Source organism: Dicentrarchus labrax, unplaced genomic scaffold, assembly GCF_905237075.1.
Source record: "Dicentrarchus labrax unplaced genomic scaffold, dlabrax2021, whole genome shotgun sequence".
Classification (NCBI taxonomy): domain Eukaryota; kingdom Metazoa; phylum Chordata; class Actinopteri; family Moronidae; genus Dicentrarchus; species Dicentrarchus labrax.
The window spans coordinates 8280312-8307858 of NW_026136705.1; the positions used below are offsets into that span (position 1 = coordinate 8280312).

Below are 27547 nucleotides of genomic sequence, written 5' to 3' on the forward strand. Positions count from 1 at the left end.
TCCTCTCTAAAACAGTCTGACTGCACACTACAGCCTTCTTTTATTGCAGGACTGCTGTATTAGACTGCGTTGGTTTTTATGTGCAGCTAATAAACTGAGTGTGTAACACACACACACACACACACACACACACACACACACACACACACACACACACACACACACTGAATTATTGTTGATTCATAAAGGCTTTTACTTCAAAAACAAAGACCGGAACTCGTGTCTCTGTGCATTCTTGCCGGCCTGATGGTGGTGCGCATCTCCCCGACCGGGAATACCGATTTCTGAACATTTCGGCCTTTTTCCCCGCTGCACCGTAAGCTGTGTGTTTCTGCGAGCGGCTGCAAGGGGAGCGGGTTGCACTGGCGCCGCGGGGTTAACGTGAAAGCTTCCATCGGTCGGTATTATGACAAACGGAGATGACACACATCCAGAAGGAGCCGTGTTTGTTTTGTATGGCGAAATGAGGCAGGGGGTGGAGAGTCGCCACAGAGACGCTGGGCTCCGGCCAAACATCACCGCATTTTAGCACTTATTCGATGCCCGGGATTTGCATTGCATTGCATTCGCTGCATCGTTGATCGGCCGTGTTTCTTGCAAAGTGCATGGTGGAGAATGCAGCTTGTTTGAGGACAGCCCCCCCTCCTGATATCCATTGGTGCCATGATAGGCAGAGGTCTCCTCTCGACCGCGGCTCGGCCGGCTGGAGAAGAGGCAGATTGATTTGGGACGGTGGGTCGCATCTGCGGATGTTGTTCTGTGTGTGGAGCCTGTGAATATCATCCGCGCAAACGCACCGTGAATCTCACTCAGGGAAAAAGGAGAAAGAAAACAACATGTCTTCTCGATCTGCATTACCGTCTGGAAACGACAGGAGTACTGGAGACCATGTAAGTGCAATTACAGCCCGTAGCCTCTGTTTGTGTGCATGCACAAGATAAATCGTGCATCCCTTCAAAAAAGAAAAGAAAAAAAAGATTTCATATTTGTGGCCTTTGGCGCTCCGTGGGTTTGTTCACAGTGTGGATGGGGGGGTGTATGCTGCTATTTTTTTCCTCATTAGGTTAAAGGACTCTAGAGGTGATATTGGAAGGATATTTTAGCAGAACAGGCTCTTTCAAAATGGGCTAACCTTGAGTGTCTGCGCAGGGAAAGAGCTGATGGCAGGCAAACAGCCCGGAATGAGTCCATCCGCATACGATAACACTCAGCGGATATGCGCAGAAAGCCTGAAAACCAGCCGTCACCTCTTATTATAAGGCTGTGGAGAGATAGTGATGTCACATTATACTCCTTGCTGCTGCTGCCGCTGCTGCTGCTGCCTATATGCGTGTGCGCGCCTGTGTGCGTGTATTCCCCAGAAATTGGATGGGTGGGACGAGAGCACAGAAGGCCAAAACAAATGTATCGAGAATATCTGGGTTGTTCGTATGAAACGAGGGGGATTACTGCGTAGAATGATGTGCAGTCCATTGCTGCGCAGCCTACAAAGCGCCCAGCCCCAGAGCCAGTGGGTGTCAGACAGCGCCATACATTCAGCACAGTGGAGCACAGTAGCGGCCTGCTGCTGGAGAGACAGAGGCAAAGGGGATTTATTCATGTGAGACAGGCAGAATAAAGCAGGGTGTGCATGTGTATTGATTCCATCTATCTATCTATCTATCTATCTATCTATCTATCTATCTATCTATGTATCTATCTATCTATCTATCTATCTATCTATCTATCTATCATGTATATCAAAATGGTGACATGACTGATTGATGTTGCATTATGTCATTTCTCTGCCCTAAACACTTCTGGCAAGAGTTCCCCCCTACCCCCCACCCCCATCTGTTTGTTAGCAGAGCTTTCAGCACAGAGGGATGGTTAAGCCAGTAGATGTGTGTGTGTGTGTGTGTGTGTGTGTGTGGATAAAGTGTGTGAGTTTACGAGGTGCCTGATTGATTATGAATGCAGATCCGTTCCTTCCGTCAGAATGGACCTGGATCTGCTGTCATCACCCACGTCAATTAAGCCATGATGACAGACGAGTGAATTGACCGGGTGAACTGTTGTGTTGCCACATTGGCACAGGTGAGGTTGGCTTCTACGTTGTACCCTTACAGCCAGCGGGTTGGTGTAACTCCAGTGTCCGCCTCCGGTGCCGTTGGATGGGACTGGTCTTGTCGGGGTTTAGATTGTAGAGATTAGGGGTCCAGATCTGCTCTAGGTGGGGCGTGAGAACAGGAATGGGAAGCATGGGAAGGAGGGAGTGTTTGAAGGTGGGGTTTAAGGCTGCGTGGTTTGTGTGTGTGTGTGTGTGTGTGTGTGTGTGTGAAGCTGAAAGCAAGATGACATGCTGGGGGGATGGAAGTGTGATGCCTCAGGGCCTGGGACTGGCCAGGGACCACTGTGCCGGCATCTGCTCCCTTTTTTACTCTTTCCTCTTATATTCCTCTTTCTATTTCTTTTCTGTCAGATACCCTGGTTTCCGAATCTCCTGGTATCCTCCCCTCCCCTCCCCCCACCATCTATTCTCTGTCTTTCCTCCTCTCTATCTTTGCTTGGTTTGTCACATGACAAGACGCTGCTTCATACTGTAAATACATCCAGCTTTGTTTGTGCAAATGCACATTGTTGTCCTCCCTTTCTCTTCTGCTCTGCTTCCTGGCTGAACATTATCTGTGACTCAAGCATTGGACTCTATCATCACTGCACAACAATGCTCTGAAGCGCTGGGGTCCAGAATCAAGGTGGTGACATGCAGCAGCGGTAGCAGCAGCAGCACTGTAAAAGCTTCAGGGCTACCGCAGATTGCAGGGTATTACCTTTGCCCTCTGCCATATTCCATGAAGACATATTCCAGCAAGCAGCAGACCTCTGAAGAAGACGATACTGAACCCAAAATGGAAACAATATGTTCAAGTGTTCATGTGCTGGACAGCAGCTGTTAACCCAGAAATGAAGGGCATGTATTCACATGCAGCTCAGCTCAGCATCGCTCCTTTTTGTGTTTATGAAACAAACATCTGGTGGAAGGATTCTGGTAATGTGGCACAGGTTTGTCACTTTCTCAGTCTATCAATAGATTATATATTCAGTAAAGCTGGGCTGCTTATTGTAAGCATATTTACCTGTGCATCATCAGTGACCACAGCAGATACTTAGTGTGAGCGATGACACAGCGAGACAGGGAGTTCCCTGGACCTTTGCCTTGAAACAGCCTAATTGCTGCCTAAAAACAGCATATTGTCTCCATATTCTTTGGTGAGCAGAGTTCATGACCAGCTTGCAGAGACAGAAAGGACTAACTCATATTGTTTTGCTTCTGGAGACCATCATGGGTACAGGCAGCCCTGGAGGTCCTCTGGCAGTCTGCTGCTGCTCTGTGTGATATTGGTACTGGCACAGTGAGTTAACCCCTTCCTTTTCTTCCAGCATGTGTCGCTGGGGGCCAGTCGCTCAGACAAGGCCACCAGCCAGTCCAGCCGCTCGCTGGGCGCCCGGTGCAGGAACTCCATTGCCTCCTGCTCTGACGAGCAGCCGCACATTGGCAACTACCGTCTGCTCAAGACCATCGGCAAGGGGAACTTCGCCAAGGTCAAGCTGGCCCGCCACATCCTGACGGGCAAGGAGGTGAGACACAGGGCAGCAGAGGTCCTGGGTGGGAGGAGGGAGAAAGGAGATGGATGAGTAGATGATGTTTGCACGGTGAGGGAAGGTAATGGTTAAGCTGATGTTGCTGCATCCTCAAGGTTTGATTTGGTCCAGTATTGGGTCTGCAACATCATATTTTTTCAACATATTTTTTAAGGAAGTAGATCTTATTCTCTCATTTTACCCTCTAATTGAATCTCCTCTAATATACTTTTCCTTGTTCAACACATTTCTATGGGACAAATAACAAGTAGTAGATTGACTTCTATTCTGTCAAGACATCATGACGTCTTTAGGGAATCGAGGTTATGATTTCAATCAGTTGTTCAGTTAAGAAAGACTTCAATTTAAACACTGAATACTAAATGACTGCAATGAGAAGGTACACTTAATAAAATGTTTATATGTTGTAACTTATTGCTTCTTAAATGTTTAATAAGTCATTTAATAAAGCGCTAGAGATCAGTTCGAAACCATTAGGAGCAACTTTTGGGATGCCAGGTTATTTGACTGATTGGACAGTATGACCACTTACTGTCTTCTTAATGGATTACCAAAGGATGAACCCTGGGAAAAGAGAGCTTTTACAACCTGGCAACCCAAATTTCTATTCTGACTTATGACTGATCTATAAAGCTTTAGCACATGATTTATTAGTCATAAAAGCATTATAGATGACTGGATTGAACACAAACATAAATAGTATTGTATATTTAGCATCATGTATGGAGGTTATAAGCAAAAGCAAGCTCTAATGGTGGTGTGTTTTCTTTTCCTCATCAAAAACATGCTTGATGTCTCTTCCAGGTTGCAATAAAAATCATTGACAAAACTCAGTTGAACCCAACCAGCCTACAAAAGGTGAGTTTTCCCTCTTTACACTGATGGATTGTTCATTGAGGGGTATGTCCTCAGGTACAAAAGCAGACACATGCTACACTCTCTCACACTATCTGCCCGCGTAAGCTGCAGCCAGGCATCAGAAATGTGGATGACTTGGTCACATTGATATAATTCAACAAAATGCCGATATGCCGTCGGGGACTCGGAGAGGTTCAGGTTTATCCTCAGCTGTTTCCTCCTCAGAGGGGGCAGGAACGAGAGAGCAGCTGATGGAGAGAGGCCGCGTGGGATGTGATGCTGTTTGGCAGGTGCTAGGGACTGGATGGGAGCGAGAGGAGACCTCTGCTCCAGAGATCATCTCTCGTCTCTCTCTGGGCTAATCACTGCCCTGAGAGGGGGGGTGAGTCATCTCGGGAACTGCGGTCACCCAACCCGTCCTTTTTTTTGTCTGTGTGTGTGTTCTTAATTTGTCTCCCCTGAACACACGTTGCTGCGGATAACAAAGAGAGCCTGGTGGCCATTTCATTGATGTGAGAGGTGTCTTTAGAAAGGCTCAGGTATACATGTCGCTGGCTTCCTGTTTTCCTGCTGGTCAGCACGTTGGGTGCTGAGACTGAATGGTGGACACTCGAGGTTTGTTGTGCATGAAGGTCAGAGGCTGAGCAGTGGACACTTTTGCCAGCTATCAAGGGCAACCTCAGCGTGGTACATCCACACAATGGTAGACATCTGGAGGAGGAGACCTGGACTGGTAGATATCTAGACACAACATGGCTGACATGAAGGCCGTTGGATCGTGTGTTTATCACATGCTCACATATCTCCATCTTATCCCCCCAACCACACCAATGAAGCGCTTTTCTGCCCTGTCATGCAGCTGGATCTCGCACAGTCAGGTAAATAAGTATCTGGAAGAGAGTCAAAAGATGCGGACAGCCATTTTAATCAACCCATATTTGTCCAGAATGCTGCTTATATGCACATATAGGCCAAAGTGTCTCCCTCATTTAGCCCGCCCCTCCCTCCCTCTCTCATCTCTTTATACCTCCCTCGGCCTGCACAAGCTCCTCTGCCTGTGGGCAAGAAGCGAACAGAGCAGAAGGACCAAATCAGGGATGAAATAATTGTTCTTTATATGTGTGTGTGCGATTTAGTTTGACTGGAAGATGTCTGCATGCCTGGCTACATACATTAGCAAGACCAGTGTTTCTTCACAAGAGATGCAGAATTATGTGAATCCTTGTGAGATCATTGCTCGAACAGGGACCGTCGTTTTTTTATAGTGGGGCTTTTTCCGTTATTGGATAGGACAGCTGAAGGTATTGTTCACCGTAACAGGAAAGGGGGTAGAGAGAGAGGGGATTACACACAGCAAAGGGCCACAGGTCGGAGTCAAACCCATTGCTGCTGCAGCAAGAACTCAGCCTTGGTACATGGGGCAGCAGCTCTACCAGGCGAGCTATCAGGGTGCCCTGGGACCACCATAGTCATGTCAAACATCCTACTTGAAATGTTGTGGGTCACTGGTAACAACATAAAATGTCCAAGAAGATTTGCACATACTAAATGGCGTTTAACAAAAAAAATCCTTTTGATTATATTTGGTTTCTTTTTTTGTTAATAATCTTTTCCTCAATCTGTGTATTTACCCATCACCCATAGCTGTGACCTTGGGTTGTTGCTGTATTATCAAGGCTTTACTTCTCATTGTTTTATTTTCCCATAACCATTCGTTGCCCTTTTGATCACTGGCTTTCTGTAATCCTGATACTTTGACTCATCATATTTCTGGTGCTTGTGTCATGACAGAAAATGGATTTTCTGTACCTCACCTGGCTAAAATATTGAATGCTTTACAGGAACTGTAAGCCCAACTTGCGTGTTATACCATATTCATGCCTGCTGCTTTTCTTGGACCTGGACCGGCTGCTGTGAGAGACAATGGTGCAACATTTAGGACAGGATTGAGCAGAGAGGCAAAGGATTGGCCACTGATTGGAGAGAATGCTCTACAATTGGCCGGTGATGATAGCGGGGCTTCTTTACATACCCGTGGGCTAGAGAAAATCCTCAGAACTGAAGACATGAAAGAGTCCATATTAGCATAATCTGGACGGTAATGTATGTAGAGGGGAGAAGGAATGAGGGAGATGTATTGTACAGGGGGGTGGGTGAAAGAGGGGGAGGAAGGAAGGAAGGAAGGAAGGAAGGAAGGAAGGAAGAGGAAAGTGAAATCACAGATGAGAAAATTTAAACCTCAATATCCGTGAAGAAGGATTTCCTTCACGAGGAAATGGCAGATTACAGGAGGAGGATTTTATTCTGGCCTCTCTGATGTTGGAGGACACCTAAAATATGTGACACAACTTACATTTTAATGCAATTTGTTTCCACCAGCTGGATTTGTAATTAAAGCCAGGAGTCCATCCCTGTCAGCTTCATCATAGGATTTCTGTCCATCTGCGGTCATTAATGACGACCGGGGTCGAAACATGTTGCCGGGGGATTGTTTGTTGTTTCGATGGAACTGACCGCTCGGCCCTGCCACGACGAGCAGGGAATTAACGGGAAGCCCAGATAAAATGAGACTACGTATCCCAAGATTCCCTCTAGCACAGCTGGAGAAGCTGGGAAAGAGGCCCGGTCTTAATACCTGGGTCGCTATGGCAACAGTGACGTTGGGGGCACTGCTAGAGGAGAAGACTGCTGGAGGAATTGAATGAAGGAGGAGGAGGGAATGGAGGGAGACACGTCGGAAAATAGAAGAGGGGGAGGATTGAGAAAAGAGGATAGAAAAGCTTATCGCACAATCTTTTTATTTTCCTATTTTTTCCGGACGGAGTTGACAATGTGGAGGAAAGTCACTGGTGTTCAGCGACGGCCTTTTGTTGAGGGAGTGTTCTGTTATATACGTGAAACCAGGGGAGCTGGCTCAAATGTAATCCCCTGCTCTGCTCTGACAAAGTGTACAAATATATCCCCCGGAGTCGATGTATCACACGCAGTGAGGAGTGCTCGGAGTAGAAGTTGGTCCATTTTTGGCTGCAGATCCATCACATTTGTGTGTGGGCCATTTGTTGTTGTTGTTTTTAATGGCGAGGAGGTTTGTGTCGGTTGTTGTCACCCTCGCAAAATTCTCATTTGGATGACTATCAGAGACCGAATTATTTTTAGGACAAAAGTATAAAATTGTCTGCTTGTACTGGTCCAACGCCAGTCTCTAAGGGGGTTCTAGTTTGATTTCAACAGCAGAATTGATTGCACATTACTGTGCTACAAAGACTATATGATAAACAGCCAAGCAGGAAGCCATTTAATGTAGCCTTTACACTACCTTCACCAATGAAGTAGTGTCTCAAAAGAGTACTCCACATATTAAGCATTGCACTTGTTTAAAGATCCCCTCCAGATATGTATGAAGACATATTTATACACAAATAGTCTGCCTGGTTTGTTCCGCAAAAAAGTAAAATTTCCATATTAAAATCTTTAAAAAGTCATCTCCACCTTCTACCTCATTAAAACTTCCAGAATCTATGAATATGCAAATGTTGTCCTGAATGGACTTGAATGTTGTCAGGCTCACAATGAACAGTTTTTGTTTTATTGTCAAAACCTGGCACCTACATTACCCATAATGCAATTAAACGTTGAACAGTCCGGCCAGAGATCCAGAAGTGTTATGCTAGTAGTTACTGTTAATGTAGCTTGGAGATGAGATTCATTTTTAAACTTGTACAGGGTTCCCATGCGTCCTGGAAGGGTCCCATGTTAATCTACCTGTTTAACTCCAAAAAAATACTGAGCACAAATAGTGATTGTTGAAGTGACCCAGTACAAGTTGGAACCTTGTAAAAGGAGAGATATATGGGTAGAGTATTCGCCGTATAGTAAATCATTTAGAGGGAAGCTCAGATTCTGTACTGCTAGTGAAATTCTTCTTCCATGTCATATCTAATACTATGTTTTGCATTTAGAAAACCAAATTAAATTTCTAACCAATACAAAGGCTCGATCAGCTTACTTGAAATAAAGAGACATTAGTCTCAACTTAAACTATCAAGTTCAAGGAGGTTTTTCGCCTCAAAAATTTGATGGTGAAGATTTTGGTGATGATCCACATCTGAGATTCAGTTCTTTTGTTTGTCAGGCAGAACTGTGGAAATAATGGAATCAGGAGATTAAAGTTTTTAGCCTAAGCTGTTAAAATTAACAAGCTTAAAATCAGAGGCCTGAAAAGAAAATGCAAAAGTATACTGTACTTATTTTCACATGACAGCCTGACAGCAACTGTGTGAATTCTGGGATATACAGACACATGCAGTATGCGTCACAGACCCAAAAATGCTGAGAACCCTAACCTCAGCTCCCAAGAACAACCATGGTTCTTTTGAATCTAAATGTATTTCTTTCAGTGAACATGATGCCATCATTGCTACACTTTAAAGCACAGATTTATTTATGTGTAGTATTATCAATACATTAAAATTTTGTTTCTTCTTCCCAGCTCTTTCGGGAGGTACGAATAATGAAAGGCTTAAATCACCCTAACATAGGTAAGGCACATGCATACATCTCAATGGGCTTTATGTTTGTGTGTGTTGAGTGTGCGTCCATGCGTGTGTGTTTTGCTTCTGTGTGTGATCAGACGGAAGAATAATGCTTTGAATAAGCTTTAGAGCATTCATTGACCGAACTGTGGCAAGCGACGTTGCAGACTTGCATATAGAGGTCACGAGGTTGGATTTTCTAAAGCTGAAATGCCATATGGATCAAAACCCCCCACAGCATTAGCAGCGGGTTCCTTGGTATTAAGGCAGACGGGCAGACTGCTGCGCTATATTATTCATAATATGAGCAGGATTTGTTGATATATATTTGATTTTAATCTGCTTCTGTTTTGGGCTACAGTGCAGCTGTTCGAGGTGATTGAGACTGATAAGACCCTTTACCTAATCATGGAGTACGCCAGTGGGGGTGAGTACATCAGCCACCACGTCCAGGAAAAAGTGCAAGTGGTGCAGGAGGTTGCAGATTGTATTGGAACTTCATGTTTTAAATTCAGGTCCAACAGGAAATCCTTGTGTGTGTGTGTGCGTGTGTGTGTGTGTGTGTGTGTGTGTGTGTGTGTGTGTGTGTGTGTGTGTGTATGTGATCAGTATCGAGATCATTTTACAGTTTTGATGCATGGTAAAACACAGTGGCTGAAGGTGAAACTACAAAACACTGGTACATTGGAGGGTTGATCTCCTTCATATATCCTCCTGAAGTACAATTTAAAGAAATTGTTCAACATTTGGAGACATACTTGCTTTTTTGCCAAGAAACTGATTATTCTAGAGCAGTAATACTGAAATGAAGGCCAGATAGGGTGCCGGGTGGCCCACTGACAAATTTTCTAATTCGCAATGAAAATAAATTAATTCACACTGGGAGTACCAATGAGTAAATGTTCAATAATGTCCCTTGGCTGTTGCTTTGGTAGTTAGCTAGTTAGTTATCAGAGATTTGCACAGAAATGGTGACACTTGATTTCTGGAGGACAGCACATGTTAAAGGACTGACAAGGAAAACAGGCAATTTAATGAAAAATGGATGGATGAGTTTGCCTTTTTTTTGCCACCTCATACCAGTCCTAAACCACTGCGTTTAATTTGCCAAATGACAATTGTTGTATGCTAATATCTGGCACCATCACAAGTCAAAACATGCTAGCTGCAGTGCAGCGTTTCTGCCTGGTAGCAACACGAGAAAATAGAAGATTGCGACTTTGAAGTCGTCTTATTCTGTCCCATCAACGATCTGAATATTTATTGATCTGATAAATATCGTTAATGTTGGTTTATTAACTGGCCCCTGGCCTCTTGCTATTTTGCAAAAGTGTCCCCTGGGCAAAGCAAGTCCCTGGTTCTAGGGCAAAGCTTTTCAGGGGTCGCAAGGACTGTATTAGGAAACACTGAATTAAGTTTGAATGACATGAAATGAAGAAATGAAACAAAATACACAATACAGTCAGAGAATTGTATGAAAAAGAAAAAATCTCATATTCGCAGGAAATAATCTGCCAAATTCAATCCCCATTTTACGCAAACTTTCTACAATTACTGCGTTCACTGTTTGGGTTATTTGTACAGTTTATCATTTGTTCTGTATTATTATTGTTATGCATTGATGCATATATGAAATATCCATTAAATATGTCACTTACTGACGGGTTGTCAGTTTATGGAGTGATAGAAAAAGAGTCCCTTTAGGAAAAAGGTTGGAAACCACTGTTCTAGGGGATGTATGTGTATATTATAGGGATATAGCCAGCACAAAGGAGGAATAAAGCCTGGGTTAAATGTGTCAATACTAGGCCTTCCAGTAAATTATGTGATGTATGAATAATTGTGACCAAGTGCTGTCCTGTATTGTCAAAAAAAGAGCGCGAACCTGTGTCCTTGACATCACATACTGGAGATATTTATTCAAACAAGTCAAAATGAAGTGGACGCAAGTGAATTATTTCACTCTTCAAACAAAAATATAGTGTTTAAAATGAAATTGAGTGATGTTTTGGAGCGCTTTGCTCTCTTTAACTCTTTAGCATACCAAAACAGATGATAGTGGGACCATGAGATGACTGTGGACTCTCCCCTAATAGGTGTGGTACGCTTATACATTCAAACTTAATAGAGTATGGAACCACAACATAAATAACTGAGCAGTCTCTGTGCAGTAATGGTGCTGTTTAAACTGACTTTAAACACAATTTCAGGAGTAATGCCAGCACATTGCATCTAATGCTGCTCGCCTTTTGTTTTGGCCTCGATTAGTCTCTTTTATGCTTCTATTTGCGTCTGTTTCTTGTCACCAATCTCTTTTTTTTCTGTGTTCTGTCCCTAAACGTATCGTTTGCTCACTGTGACCTTGGAGAATGTCACAGACACAGTTTCGAATGTGGCTTTCTTTCAAACCCATTATTAAGTTGGGAAAAAAAGACCAGTTGTAGTGGTGCCTGGACGCATGAAGACCAAAATGTAATATCTATCCTTATATACATATATATAGGTTGAGTTCAGTGATTGAAGCAAATAAAAGCATGGGCTATTAATTGAAGTTTTACAGTGAATAAATAGCTTTTTACTGATGCAAAGATTTGTGAAACAATGCAGAATTCCTCCCAAATTGTATTCGATGCACACATTTTGTAATGGGGCAATTTTGAACAAAGATGCAGAACGGTGAATCTTACCATCCCTAATATCCAACAACAGTTCACAAAAGATCCAAAATCTAGCAGCTACTCAAACATGTGTTATGGAATTTCCCCTTACTCTCGGCGAGAAAGCAAATTGTGTGTGTATTTCCCAAAATGTTAAATTGTTCCTTTAAGGTTTCATGTGGCTACAAGTAGTACAATAAAGTTGACACCTTGACAGCACTTGAACCTTATAAATATTAATAACTGGATTGATTGTGTCTATCAGCACTATATAATCAAATAATAAGATGGCTATAATGCTTCTGGCTTTACAACCTGACTGATCGGTTCCTGCTTCCACACTCACAGGTGAAGTGTTTGACTACCTCGTGTCTCATGGGAGAATGAAGGAGGTTGAAGCCAGAGCCAAATTTCGACAGGTACGAGCACACTCCCCTCGATGCCAGCGTTGTGCCAATCATCACATTTAATTGCCAGTACTAAAGCTTTATCTGTCTCCTCGTGTTCACAGATTGTCTCTGCTGTCCACTACTGCCACACGAAGAACATTGTCCACAGAGATCTGAAGGTGAGGAAGCTCAGAAGTTGTTTTTTGGACCGCTTTCAGAGATGGTGGATTAAGGCTAGTCCAAGACTGGGACATTTCTTTCACTGACAGATTACACTGAACAGAAAGTTATAATCTGGGACTAGTCTTAATCTGTGTCTGTGAAAAGGGCCCTTTAACATCTTAATCACACAGTAAAGCGCTGATGAGTGGAGAGGCTGTTTTTTTTTTTACCAAGCTGGGAAGGGTAGGAGGCAGCCAGAGCCTGCTCCTGTTCTAATAGATTATTACATTCCTCAATACACACAGTGACATTTATACAGTATGAGTCATGTCCAGTATCTGTGTTTATGGACAACACGCAAGCACCACCCCCCTCCCCATCTGTCTCTCATTCACGCTCTTTTTTTCTCCTCTTTTTCCTCCCCCAATCTGACTATTTTCTCGACCGCTCCCCCCTCACCATCCAACCCCCCGCTGTCCATCCCTGCCTCCCCCTCTCCTGCATCAACGTATGCATGACTCAGGCGGAGAACCTTCTGCTGGACGCCGACGCCAACATCAAGATTGCCGACTTCGGCTTCAGCAATGAGTTCACGCTGGGCAACAAGCTGGACACGTTCTGTGGCTCACCGCCCTACGCTGCCCCCGAGCTTTTCCAGGGCAAGAAATATGATGGGCCTGAGGTGGATGTCTGGAGTCTCGGAGTCATCCTCTACACGCTGGTCAGCGGCTCGCTGCCCTTTGATGGCCAGAACCTGAAGGCAAGTGGATGGGGGGAGGGTCTGTCTGGGTACACTCAGAGGCAGGAGTTGTCCTCAGGGGTTTATGGTAACAGTAATGGGTTTACATATATTGAAACACATAGTTCACAACAACCATCTGATTAAGTACACTAAGGGATGCAGTGCAGTTCTTAAAAGTTTGTGATAAATGTTATTTTTCTTTTCAGTATTCCCAATTTTCTTGCATTCCTCTTGTGTACATCTGCAGAACTTTGCTTCAAGTGTAATCTTAAATCTGGCCTGCGAAATGATGTCAAAAATATGATTTCAATTTCAAGTACACTTTCATATACAATTAATATAAAAACAATTTTATTTTATTATTTGAAATGTATTTTGTTTGGCACAAAATAATGGCAAAGGTCAAAGGTGCACGCAAACGCCAAAATGACTGACTGAAAATTACAAAAATGATACAAAATGAAATAAATAAATAAAAACTTATAGAAACTGCTGTTTGTATCATGTTAGTAATGGAAATATTTTCAGAAGTATCGCGCTTTCTTGTAGTGCTAAAACATTGTACCAGCAAGTAGAGCCCTGGTTTACAGTAACAGTTGATGGTAGAATTTTACAGAACTGCCCCAAAGGCTGCCCTTTCTCCCCTTTGAGGTAGTTTGATAAAGTCTGAGTCAAAGCCAGGAATGCAGTGGCGAACTCATGACCCAGTGTGTGACTTGTAGATGTGGCAGCCAGGTTTTGAATGTGGTCCAGGACCTTTGTGTTTCTCTCAGTCTTCCTTCTTCTTCTTTTTCCAGTGATCCTCTCCTCTGGAAAGAATCTTTTTTGTTCATATCGGTTGCTTTATAGTGTTTATTTACTTTATAGTTCACCTGAATTCTTATTTTCCTTTAAATTACTGCTTGACTCTTTAAAGAAAACAGTATTCCTATCAAAAGTCGTCATGAATTGTGGTTAAAATAGATGCTATAGTCCAACGGATACTGGATTTTTGAGGCCAATATTGATATTTGAGAGCTAATCTCTAACTGTTGTCTGCTGTTTAGTGCGGAGCAGGCAGTGTACAGTGGGTTTATCACAGCCTTTTCACTGAAAGCAGCTGCCTGTGATGTTTATGACAGCTGTGAGAGTGAACCATAGCAGTGAAACTAAAGCCATTCATGAATTTGGTAATGTATAACATGTCAAAATCAGTTATGATCAGAAAAACTGGTCACTGTGTGCACTTGTGGAGCAGTCGACAGTTTGTCCTGATGAAAATCACTGACATAAGGGAGGAGTACACCGTTTCATCCTTTTCGTGCCATTTTGCATCATTGTGCATCGTACTACATATACTTTTTTCCATTTGAATCTCCTTAGTTGTATAACACATGTGCATTGGCCATTTAATTTCTGTTCCAACTACGTATCCCAACTAATAAATAGTGTAGTGATTATGTGCCTTCCCTTTGTGCTGTAATGTTATCGTACCCTGTAGTAGAACTGCTGCTAAAAAAAACAACTAAAAATAGTATTTTTATCCAAAATCCAGCAGATGGCAATGAATTGCCCCCTAGAGCTGTACCAGAGGGTGGAGACAAATGTGTATTTAACCCCTCTCATATCTAACTGCACCCCAGCATACCGCCTGCAGTGAGGAACCTGGGGATTTAAGTTCTTATGTGACAGACACTATTACAGACTGGTCTCATCAGAGGACTTCAGTATGAAAAGCTTTTATGCAGTGTTGGATAAGTTGTAATTAAAACTTAAACATAAACCAAAGTGAACGAAGTGGTTATGAGGGGGAAGTCAGAATTTACTTTAATGTGCCTTGATGCATAGTGCTGACATAATGGCTGCAGAAGTAGCTTCTTCTCTTTTTCCGACCATGTTTATTTCAAAACTAGCATTAAAGGCAAATAAAGTAGGGATGTCCAGCATCCGAGTGGTTAAGACACGTGTAACTGCAGGGTTCACACCCCCGGTTTGGATTCTCGTTTGTTTTTATTTTTGACATCTCCTCCCTAACTGCTGGTCCAACCGTCCCTAAACCCCGTTTCCGTTTTAGAAGCCAATTAATATTTATCAAAATATAAAAAATTGGCAATTACTCATGTGTGCTTCAACTCTAGGGGGTGCCACAAATGTGAAAAGTTCATATCTCATAATTAGCTTGAAAAATATCATATCGTAATATATATTTTTTGTGATATTGTATTGATTGAAACCGTAATCGATTGTTTTGTTTAAACCCTCAAGATAGATAGTAGTGTCATAAATGTAACCGTTTTTACTCAGATTTCCTGCATATGGTGGTACACTATTTATGACAGTTTTCCAGAAAAACAAAACAAAAAACAATACATTGCTTTGCTTACAGCATTGCAATATATCCAATCGTAGCCCCTGTGCTGTATGTGTAACGTGATGTATCTGGTCAACAGGAGCTGAGGGAGCGCGTGCTGAGAGGAAAGTACCGCGTCCCCTTCTATATGTCCACAGACTGTGAGGGGATCCTTCGCCGATTCCTGGTGCTCAACCCCTCCAAACGCTGCACCCTAGAAGTAAGAACATGCAGCGCTTAAGGCGTAACTTAACCTAATGTGAAATTCGAACAGGACTGAAGCTTTTCTGTGCCTCTGTTTCTGCAGCAAGTCATGAAGGACAAATGGATAAATACAGGGTATGAAGGGGACGATCTGAAGCCCCATATAGAACCTGTTGAAGACTACAGTGATCCAGCTCGCATTGGTGAGTCAGCTGGGCCACTATTACTGCAGCTGCAGCTTGGCTGTTGGCCTGCCTGCTGTTCTAGCTGAGAGTGTCCATTACAACCCTGGTCAGTGTAGCCAAGATGCAAGATGTTATGAATCTCCTTTCTTACCTTTCGTATTTGGTTGTTTGTGTTCCTCAGAGGTGATGGTCGGGATGGGTTTCACTCCAGAGGAAATCAAGGACTCTCTGCTCAATCAGAAGTACAATGAGGTCACCGCCACCTACTTACTGCTAGGCCGCAAAGGCGATGTGAGTTATATAGTTCTACACAATATTTATTTATGCATACTAGGTATCTAACTAACATACTAACCAGAACAACTGGCAATGAATGAAGACTGACCTTTTCCATGATCACTATTTGTGCATGCTGGGCTGGGTATTACTTTAATAATCTAATTATTCTAATTATTTTTCCATACATTCCATTTTTCCAAATATAGTACTTTTTTATACCTTACAAAATATAATATTTTTCTCCAAAACCCTTTTTATTCTAACAAAAGAAACCAAACTTTTTGAATGCATGTGATCAATGTTGCCTTAGACTGGAGATATACACGCTTTTGTTCACATGCACATGATGGCTGCCTCGCATACCCTGCATCCATTTGGACTGTTGGTTGTGCACATTCTTAGAAATGAACATGACAAACACAAGGTTAAAAAGCAAGTGTTAATCATATGTCATATATATATATATATATAAAGCCTGCCTCAGCACAATGGTCCTGGTGTAACTCTGAGTTGGATTCTGATCTGACTTCCTCTCATCTTAAACACTGAATCACCAAATTAATGCGTTGATTACTAAATCTAAAAATGTTAATTTCCCACTATATCTCCGCCTTTAAAACAAACAAATTTGCAAAGTCATGTTTTAAATCAGAATATCTGGAATACAGTATATATGTCCACTCTTTCTTTCTATATCTACAGCTCTGTTCTTTTGTATTAGCTGCTGCAATCCCCTATGACGACAAAATGTTTGTCTATTAAATTACATTGTCTATCTACATCAATAAAATAGAAAAACATCACACCATCTTCACACATTTGAATCAACTGTTACCCTAACTCATTTTAAATTTGTGCACTGACTTCCCTTAACCCCAAAGACACCCTTGATGAATATTACAGTATCTCCTAATTGTAAGCTTTGTCATATCAGTCAGGGACTTTTTCTGCATACGATTTGGTAATGCCCCTCTGTTATATAATTTTGGGAGCAGGTTAGTAAAATGATTTCTAAAGTGATTTAATCTCTTTTCAGTCCCCACAAGTAATGTTATTAAGTGGTGATTCTAATTTTAACTTCTCTTAACCGTCACATCTCAATCAGTGCTCAGAAAGTATTGAGGGTCGATACCCAACCCCTCTTATCGCAATTATCATTCAAAACTGTGTTTCTGGGAGAGACCAAAACCACCTGGTATATTCAATTACCCATCCTTCCTTCTCGCTGTAATACTCAACTTTACAGACGTCAAATTCGGTCACACTTTTTGACACCTTTCTATCCAATATCACTGGAACATTATAGGAGGGCAGTGAGGCTCGCACAGCCAGTAGCCTGTCCCTGGCGAGGGTACGACCCAGCCCCATCACCAACGGAACCAACAAGCACTCATCAGCCACTGGCTCCTCTTCCTCCTCCACCTCTTCTTCACATAGCAAGACCCAGCGCAGTGCCTCCACTTACCACAGGCAGCGGCGACACAGCGACTTCTGTGAGTCTCTTCTCTAACATCTCTATCTGAGCTATGCATGCTGTTAAAACTTCACGTTTTCCTCTCAGTTCCAGACACTTTTGAAATAAAGCAGGTCTAGACAGTATTTCTTAATATTTACAAAATATTTTACAGAGACCCAACAGTTCCCACCATGAGCAAGCACACGGCAAGGAAAAACTTCCTTTTGAGAGGCAGAAACCTCGAGCAGAGCCCTGCTCTAGTTGGGCAGCCATATGAATCGACTGGTAGGGGTTACAGAGAGAGTCAGGGTGAGAGAGGGGAGGGGGTAAAGAGAGTAAGACAGACAGAAAGAAGGATGCACAGCAATAACAATAGCAACAATGACGATTGTAACAACAACGATGACAATGACGACAACAGCCATAACGATGATGAAGAGAGACATTATAACTTAACAAGTGAAAAAGTGCAATATGGAGTTTAAACTAACAAGAAAACGTGGTAACATGCACTGTTGACCTCAGCTCGAGTCTCATATCTGAGAGAAGAACTTATTTAGCTTATTGTTTTGGTTTTTCATATGGCTGTGACTAGCTGTACTGAATATACATTGCATACCCTGCCTTATCTACAGAATATTCCTTATATGAGTCTCTGTGTGTCTGTGCTCTGCTGTCCTCCACAACAAAGGCGGGCCCTCCATGCCCGTCATGCACCCCAAACGGAGCCCGACCAGCACGGGCGACCGGGAGCTGCGGGAGGGACGGATGCCTTCACGTAAGGCCAGTTGCAGCGTGATGGGGAGCCATAGCCTCCCCCCCTCCAGCCCAATGGTCAGCAGTGCCAACAACCCCAACAAGTCTGAGATCCCAGACCGCCGCAAAGATATGACTGCCACCACGGTAAATGACAGGTTTCCCCCTCAGGTTGGGAGGAGACTGTAAATCTCAAGTGATGTTCTAGAGGCATTAGACTAAAGGGGCCCAGGGTTTTGCCACCGGGGTTCCTAAGCTGAACATCAACAACGATCAAATCACTTTTAAATAATATATTTATGGATTTATTTTCATGACATTTATGCTGTTGAATTATTATGTAATACTGTTTTTACCCTCTATTCTTAACATGTTATAAGGCAGTGGTTCCCCACCTAGGGTTAAGGATCCCCACTAGGGGTCGCCAAAGCTTCACAGGGGGTCTTGAGGCCTTCTTGATTTTAAGGGTTGTAAAAAAAAACTTAAAAAATATACACAGTAGACTTGTATCTCACTATTTCATCCATTTCTGGGAAGAAAACTTAGTAAAATTACTTTTTTAAAGTATACATTATATAAGATCTAAAGTTGAAGAAGATCTGAACACAAGATCTTGTTAGAAATGATAAGAACATATAATATAGACAAAGAATTGTATAAAAATATCAGGAAAACTCATCTCTGTCTCTGTCATATATGTCAGGGGTCGTCAGTTTATTGAATGATAGAAAGGGGGTCCCTTAAGTAAAAAGGTTGGGAACCACTGATCTAGACTATTAAATAAAAATAGTAATAATTAAATTGTGGCCAAAAGGTTTCTAATTCAGGCCAACTTTACATTCCTCCCTGAGCAGAATCATGCAGTTCTGACAGTCTGTATTTGCCCACTGTTAAAACCTATTTTTTTTATTTATTTAGACTCAGCTTAAACTGACTTTTTTGGGAGGTGGAGTTAAAATAGAAGATGATATACACAAGGAGTATAAATGGCAGTAGAAAATAATTTAACACGTAAACTGAGTCTAGGCAGTTTCTAACAACTTCTGGTATAGCTTCACCCATTTACAGATAGTAGCTTTTTGTTACACCCTTTTGTCTTTGTGAATGCTGAGCACTGTAACAACGTACAGTGGGTTTGGTTCTACTGTATATCAAAGTGACGCTTGACAGTAATATCTGCCTCTTACCTCATTCCTCTCTCTGTAGAATAACATCCCTGGAAGCGCTATGACACGCCGGAATACATATGTGTGCACAGACCGCTCGGGCGCTGACAGACATTCTCTTCTGCAGAACGGCAAAGACAACAGGTACCACTTTATGTTGGAGGTTGTAATGTTCGTATTTGTCAGCACAGATCTTTAAATGGCAGTTAAAGCAAGTACCAGCAGCCATACATTAACTTTAAAAGGTAGGTGCAAGATGGATGCTGCAGCCATTTTGTATTTACTTGAAGGGAAATCTTGCCACTTTTTATGAGGATGTGCAATCAGTGTTGATGTTAAATGTAGTCAATTGAAGCAATAAATTCCTCAGTGCGTGTTGCTATATTGATCGTGAAAGCAGACTTCTCCTGCTCGCAGAAATGTGCTGGCTGTGCCTACATGTACCAGCATGCATTGCATGCGACTTCTGACGCAGACGCCCACTACCACTCTGGGCCACTACAGCTCTGAGTAAGATAGCAGCTGGGTAAATTAAACAACGTTGCCAACAAATTAATTGTATCTGACCATTTCTTTTTCACACGTAGCTATATTACCTTTTACATACAACAGCAACACACACACATACACATACCGGCGAGGATCACATAGCAGAACAGGCTTCTGTATCGGCTAATGCTGGCTGAGCAAGAGGAGAACTTTCTTGGTCAATACATTTACCATCTACTCTGATTGGACATCCTCATAAAACCTGGCGAAAGAGGTAGCAGTTGTCACCTTCAGCTGTTCTGTTGTTAGGAGGATGTGTGAAAGTCTGAAATAGAACTTCCCAGTACATTTTGTGTCTTGGAAGCTTGCCGGCTCAGTTGCTACAGTTCTACTAAGAACATGCCCAAATCTCCAAAATCTGACAAAACTATATTTCTTCCACCTTGTTGGCTGTAAAGTACCGGCAACTAATATAGTTAAGCAGAACTATACTAGATTTGGTTGCTGATGCCAATAGAGGTCATGTGTGTAAGAGCTTTAAACCAAAATAAGTCCAGCTTTTTGCTCCAATGACATTTTAGAAGCAAAAGGTTAAAAATTGGATTATCTAAACAATGTATATACATTTAGGGAAACCAAAAAGATCTGATGGCTGGACTAACTTAAGACACAATCACTTCTTCGTCCTCGCTGTAGCTCCCTGGGCCACCGCATGCCTGCAGCGTCTCCCTCCACGCTGAGCATCGCTGGGGCCGGAGCTGCCTCCTCTTCTTCCTCTTCAGACAGATGCCGCCTGACCCGCGGCTCCACAATCCGCAGCACCTTTCACGGGGGACAGCTGAGGGACCGTGGGCCCCCGGTGTACTCAGCCCCGCCCACTTCACCCACCTTGTCCCACCATGACGCCAGTCCTCTGCCACACGCCCGCACCCGGGCCACCTCCAACCTCTTCACCAAGCTGACCTCGAAACTCACTCGCAGGTAGATGCACGCCACATGTCGCATAGACAGAGAAGAAAAACACCAGGTTTTGTTGCTGTATAGTTGTTGAGAGACCAAAACGCAGTCCTCTCTTAGACTGGAAGTTACTCCTGTTAATCTTTATACAGGAGTATTTTAATGTCTTAATCTGAAACCCTTGAGTAATTGATAATGTAATCAGTGTTGAATGTATTGTAAATATGATGAAACGATTAAAAGGAATAGTTAAACATTGTGGGAAATACACTTATTTGCTTTTTGTCTGAGAGTTCAATGAGCAGATTGATACCCCTCCATTAAACATAAAGCAACAGCCATGAGACAGTTAGCTTAGTGTAGCATAAAGACAGGAAGCAGGGGGAAACAGCTAGCCTGTTTAAATTGTTCTGCCTGCCAGCACCTCTAAAGCTCAGCAAGGAACGTTTTTGTACGGATTAAACAAAATATATTCAGTCAGAGCAAGGCTAGCTGTTCCTCTATGTCCAGTCTTTATGCTAAACTTAGCTTAGCTAATAACAAATAGTCTCTTGGCTGTAGCTTCATAATTGGCATACAGAGAGGAGAGAGGCATCATATCGTACTTACAGCTATAGAAAGTGAATGAGTGTGTTTCAAAAAACGATTCATATTATTAATTTAACTGCCGATCTCTGACAATGTCATGGCTGGAATTAGAAGTTTTTTAGTTAATACTGTATGTATAATTACACAACCTGGGCAATATTAATCATTTTATACTAAACTTAGACAAGCCAAATTCATGTCTGTGCATTAAATATATAATACAGCCTGGAGTAAAAAGACAGGAGGCATGGAGAAAGAGCTAGCCTGGAAAAAAGAGGGGAATAAGCTTACTAGCACCTCTAAAGTTCACTAATTAATGTTTTTACATGTTGCCTTTTTGTACTTGTTAAATGTTGTGGTAAATATTTCGTGTCGCTTGTAGGTGTGTTATTTAACTTTGGAGAGAGCTAGGCTAGCTGTTTCCAATCTTTGGACTAAGCTAAGATAAGCTAGTCTCTTCTGTACCAGCTATAGCTTCATATTCTGCACACTGACATGAGAGTGGCATTGATCTTCTCACCTAAAAATACCTCACCTGAAATAAGTGTATTTTCCAAAATGTCACACTAGTCCTTTAACTGCAGTATATACAAAGTTTGTTTGTATTATAGCTACTTTTTCACTATTTGTGATGTTTACGTTTATTTTGTTTGGGGTTTTGTGTCATTTAGGCAAAATCTTTGTTTCTAAAGCTATTGTTACATTATCAGTTGTTACAATCCTTCCTACCAGTCTCCACTTAGCATCACTTTTACTTTGTTTCTTGTTCTCATATGTTTTAATATGGTCGTGGGGAACAAAGAACAAGGGCCTTAATTTAGGATGTCAGGCTTGTTCTGCTGTTTCAGTGAGTTTACGTTTGTCCTGAGGAGCATCTCAAATGTAAAATGTCTACGAAAGACAAGATTCACGTTGAATCAAACCAAGAAAATCAAATGTATGATATGAAACCATGTATCGTTGAAAGTCCTTCCTTACAGCTTGAGCACAGCTTGGGTATGGATCTATGCTTATCGGAACATTTTATTCACCGAGGCCTTTTGGCAAGCCCTTCTGTGGCCCTGGATTATCCTCTGCTCCCCTCTCCCTCCCAGTCGTCATAATCACACATGTCTAATCTTATCAAACCTCAGCTTTATCCTTGCCAATCAGCTCCCGCGCTGCGCTCTTTTCCACCACTTGCTCTCCTGTGATTCAATTATATTCTCTCTTACCCCCCACCCCCACCCCCTGCTCTTACCCCCATATTCCCTCTTTTTCTCCATCTTTATCTTGTTGTGCTTTCCCCTGTCATGGCATCAGGGTCAACCTTGACCCATCCAAGCGCCAGGGCTCAAACAAATCAGTCTCGGGTTGTACTCTTCCACAAGGATCAAAAACAGTTAGTAAGTTCCCATGTCTCTCGCTTCTTTCTTGTCTGCCTGTGCTGCCCCCATCTGTCTGCCTGCTCATGCGGGAAGTCAGTGAATGCCTGCCTGACTCTTTTATACCTCTATCTATGAATTATTGCTTGTCTGCATGACTTGTTCATCATCTTCATACTGTCAAGGTCCCATACACTTGGTTTCAAGCATGGTTGCAATCAAGAAGATTTCATTTGATAGTTGTTTTTAAATTTCAGTTTCAGGATCAGTGTTATTGTCAGTAGAGACAGAGTAGAGTAGATTTAACTACTAGTCAGATTTTTTTTTTTTTTTTTTACATAAATCTACCCTTACAATCAATGTTTTATGTTTTCATTTTGTATTTGTGGTTAATGGGTTAATTCAAAGTCATTAAATGTTTATTCCATGCGTTCTTGGGAAGAATGGATGGGAATGCTATGAACAATAGTGACTTAAAAGTCGACTGCGTTTATACATGCATGCTATACAAATTGACTTTTTTGCCTTCCTGTAAGGTAAAGACATATTGTTCTGCACGTCATGTGCTGCTTGTTGTTGATGCTTGCTTGGTCTCACTGTATGATATCCATCCATCCATCTCATCTGAGAGTTGTGGGTTGGTCGTTGTGCTCCAGAGGATTACTTTACCTTACCCTACTTGTTTGTCCTACAGGGTCACAAATGAATCTGAGGGAATCAGGAGATTTGCGGTCACAAGGTCAGTGCACGTGTTCCAGCTCCATCAACAGTAAAAAAATGATGTTCCTTTCTATTTTCAGTTATGAGACTAGGTGGCCAGTGGTGACATTTTTTCCTGATTTTTCCCTCCCTCTCTAGTTGCCATCTACCTGGGTATCAAAAAGCGTCCGAGCCCCGGGCCGTCGGACGTGGCTGGGATCTGAGAGGTGGTGGGCGGCGGGACCCTGCGGAGGTGGTACTGGCTCTGCGGGAGGCGGCGCTCGGATGTGGCTGCCAGGTCCACCATGCCGGCCCCTTTCTGCTCTCCTGCACCCACGGCGTGGCAGGGGGCCGCGTGGCTTTCGAGGCCGAGGTGTGCCATCTTTCCACAGGCACCTCCGAGACTTCTAACGGGGTGCGCTACACGCGACTCTGGGGGGCACCACTAGCTTTTCGTGACATTGCCACCCAAATCTCTAAGGACCTTGAACTTTGAACGGAGGGTGTGTTTGCTTAACCAGTGTGTGTTTTTGGGTGAGTGAGTGAGTGTTGATGTGTGTGTGTCTGTGTACGCAAAAGGGAGGGGGGGTGGAAATAATTGACAAAAAAAAATAGCAGAGAAGGGGTGAGGGGCTGGACCCGAGAGAAAAGACTTCTCCTTCTGTCTCTTTCATGACTTACCCCCCCTGCACACACACACGCACACACACACACAGATAAACACACCTGACCCGTAAAGTCACACAGACTGAAGCACCCCCCTCCACCCAATCACCCCACCCAGCTCAGCCAACTTCTTCACTGAGCAACTGCACCCACTGGACCTGGATAAGACGGAATCTAGTTGAATATTTTTTATTGCTACTCTAGCCATAATGACTCTTTATTTTGTTATTTATTGCTCTGATCATTGTTTTTCCCCACTGTCACTTTCACCACCACAGAAAAATCATCTCTTGTGTATTGGACGTCATTAACCAGCCAGTCCTTTTTTTAAAATTGTTCTTTTATATGTCACCTTTACGCACACCGTTCATTTCTTTTCCTTACTGGTGATTAACTGCGACTTTTTATCACCTGGGGACAATAACAGGCACAAACGTGGAGATGGTCTGACAGAGGAATCTGATAAGCACCCACAGAGGGTTGCATTGCTTTGACTCGTGTACATACAGCAGTGACGACTGCACTGGATTAAGGTCAGTGGGAGCAGGGTTGACAGGCCTTTGAAGCAGCCAATCAGAGGCCGACCTGGAATACAAAAAGCCAGTGACATCTTCCATCTATACTAGCACAGTCTCTCAATCACATTGGTTTCTCTGCATAGGACTAGCATAAATTAAAACGTAGATAATGTTTTTTGAGACCCCTTGGTTAGCAGAATTCTTTTCGCTTATAAGAAGACAAGAACATTTTGGTGCAGTGTTGATCAAAATGAAATCAATACAGCTGATTTGGTTAAATATTATAAGGTTATATAACTTTCATACCATTGTCATTGAATACTTTATCTATGCTGGCTCTAAAAGAATGAGGTCTGTAAAGACTTCATGCTGCTCTCTGGTTGGCTGGATTCTCTGTCCATCGGCACTGGTCATCGTCAGTAACACTCGTTCAAAGCATTTGGATTTTCCAACCTCCCGCCCTGTTTCATCTCTTTACCTTCCTTCAAAAGCATTGTACTGAAGACGTGACAGCAGATACACACACTCCAGAATATCTCTCCATCTCAAAGCCCTTCAACTGTTAAATCTTTCGAGCTAGCGTGAGCAACAAATGCGATTCGCCATGCAAACCTTGCCCTTGAAATCTGTCAGTTGTCCCGCCACAAAGTGAGATACTGTTAAAAGTCTGGTTTTATTTTCAGTGCAATGCAATTCTTTGGTTCTATTCTGTGCCATGTGATCTCAGCCATCATCTCAGCATGTTGATGGGAAACACCAAAAGCAGATCAGCCCAGCAGCAAAACCTCTCAGATTACACACTCACTTTTACACACACTCCAAACGTCCACCCTCTCCTTTTGGTGGCACAGTCTATAAACTGGTCTGTCCATTATTGATGACTGTGGGCTGCAGGGGTCAGGGAGGAGTATTCTGAATCTGGAAAGGCACGATGAAGGCAGTGTGCACAGTGTTTTCTTTTTGTTAGTCCAGTTGCCTTTAAAGTGAACAACCCCCAGCGCCTTCATACAGTACATATTTAATGTATTAAAAAAAAAGAGAGAGAAAAACCTGAGAAAGCTTTCTATTCTCCCTCCCTGTTTTTAGTGAATAACGTACTGTGATATTTACGTAGGCTACAGAGATCATGTTGTTTGGCTGCTGATTTACTGTTAATACTATCTCTCAGTTGTGGCTTTGCTCATGGTGACCCAAAACACTCCCCCCTATCGCCACCCCCATTTCCTCTCCCACCCATCATAAACTCCCAGACTCCCTACTTTTATCAGGGATGCCAACCTTAGCTGTCCACCACCTTCGTACGTACCACCAACTTTTTTCTATCGTTACAATGAGCGTTTGGCTTTCCTCGGCTCTTTGTTTGGGACCCTGTTTTCTTGCAGGGGAACACTCAGCCATCATCCACACTTTCACATTGTAGACCCATGTATGACATCTTCTCAGTCCTGTTTGGTGTGTGCTGTTTCATGGAGCCCAATGGGGGAGACTGGTGTTGACCTGTAATCCTCCTCCTGGGTGAGAAACAGACACCAATATGGACGCCAGGAGTCTGTCCTTGTCCTCTCCCTGGACGTTTCTCATTGTGGTGTATATTAGCATTAGGTAATATAGACCTCAATGCACTTTGCTTTGACTTGAATCAGCTCCTTCCAGTGTACCTGTATAGGTTATACCCAGAACTAGCCACTGGAGGGCGCCAATGTCTTAAATGTGAAACACTTCAATTTGTGGATATTTGCACAGGTACTTTATTTATTTTTTAGAATAATATCATTTAAAAAAAAAACAGGATTTATATCAGTCAGTTGATGGCTGTATATAAAATATATGAATATAGTATATATCTTAGAGCTCAAGGTTTATTTATAGCTAGAGCAAGGGAAGTAATTCTAGTTTAAAGCAGATTCTGTCAGTGACAATGGGGAACAAAACCAACCTGCAATCCTGCATGACTTCAGAGTTTGGGTTTTAGGGGGGAAAAAATAAAACATGATACACACCTAGAATCGGAAGCTTTGTGAAATGCAGACACGATCGTTTTTAGACATGAATTGATACAAAGAAATGGTGCTAAATGTAGCACCAGATTCTCCCCCTTTCACCAAAATAAACAGGAAGGCTTGGGTGGAATACAGTGACTTCACTCAACCTTGGCTTCTGAGTTCTTAGAAGTATTTAGATATGCTATGAAATGTACCAGAACGTACAATGTGTAAGAAAATGAAGAAAACCATTTTAGATCCAACGTGGACACTTAGGTTGGAAATAAATTGTGCAGTTTGGTTCTATTTTAACTTGAATTTACACTGATCCCAATAATGCCCTGACATGTTGAAAGCCCTGGGTTGCATTCAAGCCATAGAAACGTTATGTCACTGTCTCCTGATTGCAAACATGAATAAATCAGGTTGTTTGCGAAGCATTTCAGTGGAAATTATAAGTGAAAGGGGCTAAAAAGCAAATAACTTGTGTAAAACAACTCACTCTTAGTATAAGATGGATGAACATTGTCTTAAGGTGGAATCTACTGTGAAAAATTCTTAAAAAGAGTTTTGTTGACCCGAGTGTTGATTTAGCACGTGTATATCTGCTCAGAGACAGTGTGTCACTGGTCAGGTTTAGATGGTGGATGGTACAGTATTAGGACCCATAGGGGGCTCAGTATTTAACATGCACTGTTATTTCAAAGCAAATTTTGGAAGCAGTTGATGTTATATGCAAAAGAGACTGAAGAACGCACACAGTTTGACCTGTATGAGTAATTTTACACTGCTCTACTGTTTAATTCCTCCCCTCAGAAACAAACTGTAAACTGAGATTGAGTGGTTGTGGTATATAAGGAGAACACGGAGCTGAAGATTAATAAAATTCACTGATGTTGGCATTTTTTCCTTTATTTCGTTGTCTTG

General features: G+C 42.6%; 1 protein-coding gene across 5 annotated transcripts; it reads left to right on the forward strand.

Moving 5' to 3' along the window:
* The first annotated feature begins 231 nt into the window (after positions 1–231).
* mark4a (MAP/microtubule affinity-regulating kinase 4a) lies at positions 232–27519 on the forward strand. Of its 5 annotated transcripts, none has more exons than XM_051401532.1 (18): positions 232–890; positions 3421–3618; positions 4447–4500; positions 8990–9038; positions 9394–9459; positions 12038–12108; positions 12201–12257; positions 12764–13000; positions 15412–15531; positions 15619–15718; positions 15882–15991; positions 17286–17472; positions 18127–18338; positions 19398–19501; positions 20543–20827; positions 22694–22776; positions 23450–23537; positions 23614–27519. In XM_051401532.1, exons 1-18 carry the CDS (start codon positions 837–839, stop codon positions 23948–23950), a joined length of 2412 nt encoding a protein of 803 aa, XP_051257492.1. In that variant the 5' UTR covers positions 232–836; the 3' UTR covers positions 23951–27519. The 5 variants fall into 5 exon arrangements, with proteins under 5 accessions (XP_051257492.1, XP_051257488.1, XP_051257490.1 ...); XM_051401530.1 differs by having other exon boundaries at positions 234–890; positions 18112–18338; positions 23450–23494; positions 23614–23781; XM_051401531.1 differs by having other exon boundaries at positions 234–890; positions 23450–23494; positions 23614–23781.
* Positions 27520–27547: the final 28 nt, after the last annotated feature.